Source organism: Papaver somniferum, chromosome 2 (genome assembly GCF_003573695.1).
Source record: "Papaver somniferum cultivar HN1 chromosome 2, ASM357369v1, whole genome shotgun sequence".
NCBI classification, from domain to species: Eukaryota; Viridiplantae; Streptophyta; class Magnoliopsida; order Ranunculales; family Papaveraceae; genus Papaver; species Papaver somniferum.
In genome coordinates, this window is record NC_039359.1 from 65,960,974 (window position 1) to 65,972,498 (window position 11,525).

The window sequence follows — 11,525 nt, forward strand, 5'->3', positions numbered from 1 at the left end:
ATATTTTATTATAGCTGGCGGCATGGTTTTTCAATGCCTAAAGTTCAAATGGGCATGGTTTTTCTGGCTTTCTCAGTCGGGCTTTTGACTGGAAAATGATTGCAAAACCCGAAACGATATAATGGCCTTATGGACATCCAAAGGCCTACATTCGTTTAAAGCCCAACAAGTAAACTAGGGATCCATTATAAACCCTCACTATAAATCTCATTTTTCTTTTCAGCTCTTCAAAGGAACTGCGTTTTTAGGGTTTTCTTTGTTTACAGAGAGGAAGCCGAAGAAGAGAGAAAAAAATGAGTCAAGTGAAGAAAATGGCTACCCAGAAAGGAGGTAAGAAGAAAGGATCAAGTTTCACCATCGATTGTGCAAAACCAGTTGAAGATAAGATTATGGAGATCGCTTCTTTAGAGAAGTTTTTACAAGAAAGAATCAAAGTTGGTGGTAAAGCTGGTGCTCTTGGTGATGAAATCACCATTATTCGTGATAAGAGCAAGATTACTGTTAACTCCAACAACCCTTTGTCTAAGAGGTATATTTCTTCTTAGATTTGGAATTTTAGGTCTGGGTTTTGTGTTTTTTTAGCTTAAAGTTTGATTTTATTGTAGATTATGTTCTTTGGTATGTTCAAAGTTTGAGCTTGCAATTAGATTTGATTCATGTGTGATTTTATTGAATGCTGCTTTGTTAAGTTGATCTACAACTGCTTGTGAAAAGAAGGCATATAATTGTTTGGGTCAGAATGTGAACAACAATGAACATATAGATCTCTGGTTAAGTTAGAGATTGTTTAAAATGAAGATGTGAAAGTGAATGTGAATTCTTGCAAAGAGAAACACAATTAAGCCGTGATAAATTGATATCTTCTGGACAGGGAAAATAATCAATTTAGCTAAGTTATTAGTATATCAAGGTTTTACTGTATATCTACTTGATCTTTCAGAACAAGAACTAGAATTCATTATACGTTTGTACACCTTCATTTTATCCAACATTGAGCCCTTAAGGGGCTTAAACCAAGCTGTAAGATATGTTTGTTGTTCATATTCTGACTCAACTACTTAGAATGAGCATAAGTTGTATGTTTCTTAGTGGTGAGTGGAATTCTAACTCGAAGGAGAGTGTGTGTTTTTGCAGATTGTGTATGTTTGCCGATTGTATATTGTGCTTATTGTCTTAGAAGATGTTGTTTTTGTTCTGTTTCTATTGTTACAACACATGATTGATTATGCACAGCCCTGGCCTTAAGTTATGTTCGTCATTCATATTCTGACTCAACTACGTTGAATGAGCAGAAGTTGTATGTTTCTTATTGGTCAGTGGAATTATAATTTCAAGTAGTGTGTTTTTGCAGAGTTTATGTTGTGCTTATTGTCTTGGAAGATGTTAGTTTTTTTCTGTTTCTATTGTTACAGTCACATGATAGATTATGTATAGGTTCTGGTTACCGTTAAGTTGTAGTACCTCAGACAAGTGCTACTTACTGCATTGCTAATGAATGTGGTTAATGTTGTGAAAGGATAATCTAGTATACCTAGTTGGTGTTGGGGAACCTGAAATCATTAGGCTTAGGTTATTTTGATGAAGAGTGATGATAGACTGACTGCGGGTTCAGTCCTGCGGTCTGTCCCGACTGAGAGAGATAGTGGCCCCTCCCCCAACTTGTGGTCTATCAGTCGGGACAGACCGCGGGATTCAATCCGTGGTCAATCTATCATTTCCATTTGATGAATGTGGGAGGTCTCACTTGAACAGGGTGTCTAAAAATTGTTAAGCTCTCACTTGAACAGGGTGTCTAAAAATTGTTAAGCATTGCTAATATACTGGTTCTGATCATTGTTAGATTAGCACACCTTACTGCATTGCTAATCAAAATGGTTACCTTTTAGTGTTGTTAAAGGATAATCTAGTATCCCTAGTTGGTGTTTGCGAACTTAAAATCATTAGGCGTAGGTTATTTTGATAAATATGGGAGGTTTCACATGTAACGGGGTGTCTTGAAATGGGAACCCATCTGGCAATTTCTGAAAGAGTTATTTAACATGCGAAGTATGATCTGAATATACAGTGATGGATGGATCCTCTTGTTAGTGAATTGTATTTATTCATGTTGTGATGTCTGCAAGATTATTTATTTGTTTCTAGCAGAATTTGAGAACTTGTTGCTCATTATGACCCCTATCCGTGTATTTGGGTTTCCTTGTACTGATTCTTTTTGTGGTTCATGTGATTAGGTACATGAAGTATCTGACCAGGAAATACTTGAAGAAGCACAATGTCAGGGATTGGTTGAGAGTCATTGCATCCAGCAAAGACCGTAATGTGTATGAATTGCGATACTTCAACATTGCTGAAAACGAAGCTGAGGAAGAGGATTAGTTTGTTTTACTTGTTAAATCTTTCTGCTAGTTTTGTAATATCTTTGGAGAAAGAGAAACTTCATACCAGTTTTAGATTTCAGAGTAGTGCCGTGAATTGGTGAACACAAGTGTCGTTTTCTTTTTTGGTACCAAAAAGTTTCAAGGATTAATGTTCTGGCTTGTTAAAGCCTTGCCTTATGTTCTGTTTGTTCCTCACATGTGCATCATGCATGTTTACTTTCTACCTCCATCTATGAATTCAAGTTTGTTAAACCCATAACCTGTAGTGATAGAAGTCATGTCACTATAACCTGTAGTGTTTCATCTTTGCATGCCCTCTCTTGAAGGTGAAAAGATGATTCTCTGTTACTGTCACAGGCCTGTGACCTCATTCTATATTATCATCTGGTCTTAAATTTCAAAAATGGTGCAATGTTTTGCACTGCAGCACTGTCTCTGGGAGGTAAGAGGAGTCGCAAAAGAGATCAACAAAGAAGTGACACCGGAGGCATGGCCATGCTTAATAAACTAAACTTCTAATGCCCATCTTTGATCTCACAAATTGGGTTTCTTTTGAAATCCGGGAGTAGAAGTGTAGAACTACGTATAGACTGCCTTATTACAACGTGACAAACTTTGCACAGAGTGAGTTATTCAATAACTGGATTTCTTCAGCTTTATCATATGTTAACAGTTTGGAATTTTGCAAAACAGGGAAGGATTTCTTCAATAACTGGATTTGACAGACCATATCCCCCACTTACTGAAAATGCTTATTGAACCAGACACCAATATTAAGAAAGCTTTCAAAGTCAGCTTGCGGCCTGCAACAAAGTAACAAGAATCCGTGTGAAAATTTTAAGAAAATAATGCTATGTAAGAATTAACATAAAACGATAACTGAAGTGAACCTGTCAATTCCATGGGAGTCCTTTGGAAACATGATCACCTTAACCTCAACTCCATTCTCCTTCAATGCTCGTGCATACTACGTAAGTTTTCAACCAGTGATGTTAGACTTCTGGAATCATGTAATATCGAATTCCCAAACTGCCAAATTTAACTGTGTTAGAGTCTAACAGTTAGACTAACAGACTACATGTAAAATCTTACTTGCAATCCATTTGAAACTGGACAACGCAGATCCTGTGCGCCTAGAAGCAAGAGTGTTGGTGTTTTGACCTGAAGAAAAAAACAAGCACAGAGCTGAACCACCAAATGCTGCGCTGTTGGGGGAAGTCAAACGAAAATGTTCTCTTTCTTTCTACTCGAACATAATGTCGACGCACAACTTTAGTTGCAATATAAATTACCTTTGAAAGGTGTGAAATAGGAGACTTGTTATACATCACATGTAGATGATCAAGTGAAGGTGCCTCTGTAAAGTAATTTTTTCCCTTGCTACCACCATATGCTTCCACAAAACACCAATCGGGGATATCAGATGTACCAACCAGCAATGCAAGATTACAAACAGGATTCCTTGCAGCCGCTGCCACAAATCTATCTGGTGCCTACACCAAGAGAACAAGACCCATATAATAGGGAAAGTGAGTACTTAAAATTATGCGTACCAAGGAAAAAGAACTATTCATAAAATGTAAATGGACTTGGTTCTGAAAGTTGAAAGAAGATGATAAAAGCCAAGGTTCTATTATAGAAATGGTACGAGCAATAAGTCTGGCGTATACCAAATACACACAAACTGATATCTAAATTGAGATATCTTAATTTGTAAAGTTGCAAATTACCTGGCCGATCAAGTGGGTTGTTAAAAAGCCCCCATGTGAGCCTCCAAGAACAGCAACTTTAGATGGGTCTGCAAGACCCATTTCAATGACATGGTCTAGAGCTGCAAGTACATCATTGACATCCTGTCCACATTAAGAAATCTGTTATTAAGTTATGAATAATGGGAAAGAAAAAAACCCTTTAATATCTAAACCAGAAAACATATCCAAGACATGTAAGTAAAAACCTGTGATCCAATTTTTCCTGGGAGTGATTGTAATGCCTCCTCTCCAAATCCCAATGAACCTCTGAACAATTACCAGCTACTCAGCAAGAGAACCACAATAAAGAGGATACACGAGGAGCAGTAGATATCTCGCCTAACTCCAGAGTAACGGTGGAAAGAATTTTTTGGGCTCACCTATAGTTTACTATGAGCAAGCTGTAACCCAATGTAGACAGGAACGCGTAATTTTTACTGAAGTTAGTCAACAATATAGAATGCGGTCCACCATGAAGGATTACAATCAATGGATCACATGTACCACTTTTCCTGGTTTTAGAAGAAACAAATATGGCTTCATAGGGTGTCCTGGCACCTGAAATGAATTGAACACATATATGAATTCGTATAGATGCTACTTCCATCTGCTGCAGCAAAACATATTAACACTTAAAGTATCTTTCTCACATGTGAAAATATCTGAGTTACATTATTTAGTGTTAGCGAATTACCATCTGGAGGGTCTACAGAAGCATCGTGAACCGGAATCTTCATTATACTGAACTGGGAGATGACAGCATAGATCTGACCTGTACCATATTTTGTGGAATGTCAACTTAAGAAGGAAAAAATGTTGAGGTGGTAGTACATATAACATAAATAGAAGCATGCAAACGGTGCAAAACCTTCATAGAGTATTTAGAAACAGGACTTGAAATGTCTAGCCAATTCCATTCTTTCCTCTCAGTAGAGTATCCATACTTGATTTCAGGAGGCTCTATTGGACTGCTAGACACTTGAAAGAGAAATAGAAAAAGGAGGAAAAATCATTACTCTAATGCCATTTGAATTTTTGAGAGAATAAACAAGATCAGTATTCGATGTACCAGAGAGAATATTGTCCCCATCTAAAGCAAGAATGTTCCACGAAGCACTTGAATTAGGAGTAACTCGGGATACTCTCCCACTACGTAGGAAATATAGATATATTTGTCAAATGATGGAGTATAAGGGAACACGGTTTGAATGGAGCGGAACGTGAAAGCTATGGTTACCTCAACACATCAACAGAAATTATTACTTGACTGCTGCGCCAGTAGGAAGACATAACCACTGTCTGTCCATCGGAAAGCCACGGGTTATGGAGGAAACTTGAACGGTAAAGTCCTGGAAAGCAATCCTCTTGGGCACACTTTACAACGGGGATCTAAACAACAAATAAAATGTACATTCCTTAGTACACTCTGTTGAATTTTTGACCCCGAGGTGCAAATGAGCAACAGTAACCATTTCATTACACAGTAGTGTATCTGCAAAAGAAACTCTATGTGGTGGGCTGCACGCGGATGCATCTGTACACTATTTCTAACCATCTTAAAAAATAAAACAAAATGAAGTTAATGCATAAGAAAGAACATCTTACCACGTCAACCAATTTAAGAGATACACAAGGCTTCCCGTCAGTAGGCCAATCAATTCTGTGGAGTGAGTCAGTAGCAGAGTGTGCGCCAGTGTCCACAGCACTTTTTGCAGACAAAAAAACAAGAGACTTCCCATCTGGGCTGTAAATCAAATATATTCCCCTCAGCGCTTTCAAAATAGTTTCGATGTCCCAAAGTTATTTTCTCAATATACCAAATTAAATTGGACAGTAACAAAACAAACATTGGAGGTCATATAGTGCACCTGAATCGAGGAAGGAATGCACTACTTATGCCTTGAGTAAGACTGATGGCTGCAGTCTTATCTTCAGTTCTGTCACCTCTGGAACATAATAATCTTATGATCACAATCTAAACACATCAGGTCACCTAACTTAAAATAGAACCAAGAAGGATGAAAGACATTTAGATAGAAATTGGAACCTACTTGGTTTCAAGTTTATCAGTTTCTGATTTGTGAAATGATGCTTTAACTGTGTATAGAGCACATGGCCTATTATAACCGTGTTTTATTCCAAGCTTTCACACAATGTTTTCGGATCCACGGTCTGATGGCCACCCCACAAAAACCAAATACTGGTTCAAATCATCGTTCTTCGGCGCCCATACAACTTGTCCTACACTTAAGGACTTGGAAATTCCATCCACAACGTGCACATCTCCACTGAAATCAGGAAAAAAAAACGAAATTTCATCATGCCAAAGCATGCATGTGATCATAAATTAAAGCGTTGACAAGAAAGATGTCGGACCTAATAATATTGACGACAAATAGTCCTGGACGCTTTTTCCCCGAATAGGCTTCACCCCAATCCTCTTCGAAATCTCCTTGCCCTTTCCAGCTATTGCAGTCCTTTTCTGTAGAACCTCTTTTCTTGTAGCCCAGACAATCAAAGACCGGCTTGGATGGACATGGATCCTCAGCAACATAAGCAATGAGAGTTTCATCCGAGTTCCAGGAAATCCCCTCAAACCTATGAAGCAAACAAGCTTTGCAAATGAATCACAATGTTTTCTTTTAAATGCTCACTAAAATACCACTCATAAGCATAAAAATCAACGAGTATCACTAGCAACTACCATCCATCAGTATATACTGAGCCGTGAACAGATTTTGGAATAAATATCTCCTTTTCCACCTGAGATGGTCCCCAGATTTCAAATTGTGTTGGACTATCATTTTCCTGATTCCGTATAACAAGCATTTTCTGTCCTGACGGTGATGGAACAATTGTTGACACACCTGACATTTCAACAGGGAATGGCGCCCATTGAAAGCTGACAGACCCGTCTCTTTGTTTCGCAATATGAGAATATAGAACATGAGTCCGTTTTTTATTTCCTAAGAGATTTGGTTGGCTTATCGAAAACATTGCTCGAGAACTACCTCCTGCAGTATAAACAATTAGTATTACTAAGATAAAATATGCATCTGCAAGAGTTATATCACAACGATGGCGACAGAGAAGTGAATTTGTTACCATTCTCCGATTCGAAGACCCATGCCTTTCCGATGGTAGGTAAGGATGCAAATTCTGTAAGTAATTTAGATTGGGAAGCAAATTCTTCCTCATTCGCCACATCTAAACTCTGAGAGACTTCTTTCATAGCTATCAATGTCGAAAACTTGTGCCTCTGTATAAAGTCAAACTAATTCAGTACAAGTAAATCAGAAGAACCACGGAAAATTATACTATTGATATCTATGAGGACTTTAGTCAGTGTATTCATGGGCAATTTTTAATTGAGTTCAATAAGACATTTCTGAGACAAACACCTATTTCCATTCTGTATCCAACAAAAAACCTGCACTTTTAGTCAGTATACTTATGTTGCCAATCATGAATGAATAAGCAGAGTCGAGATAGACTTACTTGTGGTGTTGCAGAAGAAAATGGTGAGAGTCCCTGAGACTAAAAGGAAGATGATTATTTAGGGAGATTCCAATGTTTTTATTTCTCTAGTCTTAAACAAATCATTTGATAGGAGCATCTTAAAATATGTACTAATCCTCCATCAACGGCACCAACTAATGGACATCATATCTTTAAATATTCCACTCCTTCTATTTAACTAGCACGAAAAACATCTTGATCAATATACAATTCCAATAAATCGCATTTGCATTATTTTCATTATTTAACTTTCTTCATCAATCTGTCAGTGTGACAGTTAGGGGCTGTCCCTTTTGGCTGCCTTTGGTAATTCTGTGGGTGTACTTAGTTATTTCTGCTGCTACCTATTTGGTGATTGTTGTCCACTTGATTTAGTCCATGCGTCCCTCATCCGTTGGGCAGGATTAGGGTTAATGATTGGATACTTAAATGTGTAAGAGAGACTTATTTTCTCTCATCTGAATTTTATGAATTGAAACCCATTTTTGGCTGCGTTCTTATGAACCAGATTTGGCTCATTTCCTCACGGATTTGAGATTTTGTTATCCATTTTCATCACCATTTCATCTCCTGATTGTTAATTTGTTGTGTAACCACAACAATTGGCATCAGAGCCGTTTCTATCCACTCCAAATTCCATCAATTTTTTTTTTTTTACAATGACTATCAAAGATGTGAACGATAAGGTTGAAGCCAATACCGCTGCAATTGCAAAATTACAGGCAAACTTCACTACTTTCTCAGCAGATCTGAACTCAAAGTTTGATTTACTCCTTTAGAAGTTCGATTCAATTCTTGAACCATCTAGTACTTCTCATATAGAACCTCAGGGAGATAATCGATTTCACAATCAACATCATCGTCTTCCTAAGCTGGACTTTCCAAGATTTGATGGTGAAAATCCTCGAGCATGGATAGAGAAGAGTGAAAGATACTTTGAGTTGAATGATATTGAGGAACATAAGAAAGTGAATATTGTTGCAATCTACCTTGAGGGTAAGGCTGAAACTTGGTTTTTAAATTTTCAGGTTAATAGACATAGAATTACTTGGCAAGATTTAGCTCTCCACCTATGTGCTCGATTTGAAAACCCTGTTGAGGAGAATTTTGTTGGCTCTTTTAATAAATTGGTACAAACTTCTTCTGTGGATGACTATTGTGAAGAGTTTGAGATGTTGAAAATGAATCCTACTCTGAGTGAGGACTACTTTGTTATGAGCTTTCTTAGTGAGTTGAAAGATGAGATTGGCAAAACTATTTCTATGTTTCACCCCAAAACATTAGCAGATGCTTTTTCACTTGCTAGACTACAAGAGCAAAAAATAGCTCTAGCAGCAGTTGCAACTAAGCCTTTTACTAGGTCTTTCAACAGTTCATTCAACTCCAACAAGCCATACTCTTATAGCAATTTTCCACCAAAACCCATTCTAGTTTCTCCAAAATCTGCTCCCACCACTCCTAAATCTTATAATACCACTCCCACCAAACTCAATTCACCAACTCCTACAATTAAAAGGCTTACACCTGAAGAAATGAATAGAAGGAGAACTCAAGGATTATGTTATAACTGTGATGAAGTGTATAAGAAGGGAAACTTTTGTAAAGGCAAACGGAAAATTTTCATGCTTCAGATGGACACTGTTGATTCTCCAGAAAATGAGGAAGAGGAGGAAGTTTTTGAGGAAACTACTGAATCCCCAGTTCAGTCTGATGTTGAAATCTCATTACATGCTATCACAGGCACAGCTACTGGTGACGCAATTAGAATTCTTGGTATTCTCAAGGACAAAACAGTTTCCATTCTAATTTATTCAGGCAGCACTACAAGTTTCATTGGTAGTTCTTTAGCAAGTTCACTATAATGCCATATTGAATCAACTGATCCAATGGTAGTCACAGTTGCAAATGGGGAGAAAACTTTCAGTACTGGTATTTTCCCACAGGTTACTTGGACCATGCAGAGCACCAAATTTGTGGAAAATCTCAGAGTCTTACCATTGGGGGGATGTGACATTGTGCTTGGGGCAGACTGGCTCAGAACTTTAGGTGATGTACTATTTAACTTCTCTAAGTTGTGTATTTATTTCAAATACAAGAACAAGAAAATTACACTACAGGGTACAACACCAAAATATTCCTTGTCCATGATGAGCAGTGCTGAAGCCAAGAAATTTTTTGAAACAACTTCTCATGGCTTGGTGGTCATTTCTACTCCATATCTACCACCACTACACCCACCTCCACACCTACTGAACTACTTCCGTTACTTCAAGAGTTTGATGATATTTTTCCAGAGCCAACTCAGCTACCTCCTCAAAGGAATTTAGATCACAAAATCCCTTTATAACCCAACTCAGTCCCTGTGAATCAAAGAGCTTATAAATGCCCCTATATCCAGAAAGATGTCGTAGAACAACTTGTCAAGGAAATGCTTAACTCTGGCATCATACAACCTAGCCATAGCTCCTTTGCCTAGCCAATACTTCTAGTCAAGAAGAAAGACAACACATGGAGATTCTGTGTTGACTATAGAAAACTAAACAGCATTACAGTCAAAGACAAATTTCCCATACCCATTATTGAGGAGTTATTGGATGAATTAAATGGAGCTACTGTCTTTACAAGAATTGATTTGAGAGGTGGGTATCATCAAATCCGAGTGCATCTCTCAGACATTTTCAAGACAGCCTTCAGAACACATCAGGGCCATTATGAGTTTAAAGTGATGCCTTTTGGCCTCACTAATGCTCCAGATACATTTCAAGCTTTAATGAATGAGGTATTTCAACCTGCATTGAGGAGATTTATTCTGGTTTTTTTTTTGATGATATTTTGATCTACAACAAGAATATGCCTGAACATATGGAGCATCTCAAGTATACCTTCTCATTACTCAGACAACATAAGTTATATGCAAAAATCTCTAAATGTTGTTTTAGCCAATATTCCCTGGAATATTTGGGTCACATCATAACAGCTGCAAGTGTTTGTGTTGATCCAAGTAAAATTGCTTGTATGCAATCCTGGCCAACACCCTCCACTCTAAAGGAATTAAGAGGATTTCTTGGCCTTATAGGCTACTATAGGAAATTTGTCAATAATTATGGGGCCATTAGTAGACTTCTCACTGACCTTCTCAAGAAGAATTCATTTATATGGAGCAAATCTGCTACTACTGCTTTTGAGAACCTCAAGACTGCCATGAGTAACACTCCTGTGTTAGCTCTACCTGACTTTACAAAGTCATTTGTAGTTTAGAATGATGCTAGTGATGCTTGCATTGGAGAAGTTCTACTCCAAGAAGAGAGACCAATTGCTTACTTCAGCAAACCATTAGGCCCAAGAGCTGCAACAATGTCCACTTATGAGAAAGAGCTTCTGGATATAATTCTGGCTGTGCAAAGATGGAGACAATACCTACAAGGCACTAAATTTACTATCAAGACTGATCACCAAAGCCTCAAATACCCACTGGAGTAAAAGATCACCACCACATTCCAACAAAAATGGTTGATCAAGCTCTTAGGATTTGACTATGTTATCCAGTATAAGAAGGGAACTGAGAATACCGTTGCCGATGCTCTTTCTAGAAGACCCTCAGATGTTACTTCTTGTAACTCCATAACCACTTCTACTCCAAATTGGGTCCAATATGTCACCAACAGCAACATCAATGACCCCAAGGCCAACCAGCTGATATCTCATCTTCTCCTAACTCCTGACAGTGCTCCACATTACACAGAAGGAATTTTGAGGTACAAAACTAAACTTTATATTGCCACTAGAAGCAATGTAAGACGATCATTATTAGAATCTCTACATGCTTCTGCAATTGGAGGCCATTCTGGAGTACAAGCCACCACTACATCAAAACCAG

At 37.9% G+C, this 11,525-nt stretch overlaps 1 protein-coding gene and 1 pseudogene across 1 annotated transcript; one reads left to right on the forward strand and one right to left on the reverse strand.

Annotated features, from left to right (window-relative positions):
- The first annotated feature begins 213 nt into the window (after positions 1–213).
- On the forward strand, positions 214–2,555 carry LOC113347891 (60S ribosomal protein L22-3-like). The gene is made up of 2 exons (XM_026591577.1): positions 214–529; positions 2,232–2,555. The coding sequence occupies exons 1-2, from the start codon at positions 294–296 to the stop codon at positions 2,374–2,376; spliced, it is 381 nt and encodes a 126-aa protein (XP_026447362.1). The 5' UTR covers positions 214–293; the 3' UTR covers positions 2,377–2,555.
- A 395-nt stretch (positions 2,556–2,950) lies between these two features.
- LOC113347895 lies at positions 2,951–7,701 on the reverse strand (annotated as a pseudogene).
- Between the last annotated feature and the right edge of the window lie 3,824 nt (positions 7,702–11,525).

Coding starts and splice junctions, on each gene's coding strand:
- LOC113347891 (XM_026591577.1), top strand. CDS start 294: ATGAGTCAAGTGAAGAAAATGGCTACCCAGAAAGGAGGTAAGAAGAAA. Junction 530..2,231: donor AACAACCCTTTGTCTAAGAG/GTATATTTCTTC, acceptor TCATGTGATTAG/GTACATGAAGTATCTGACCA.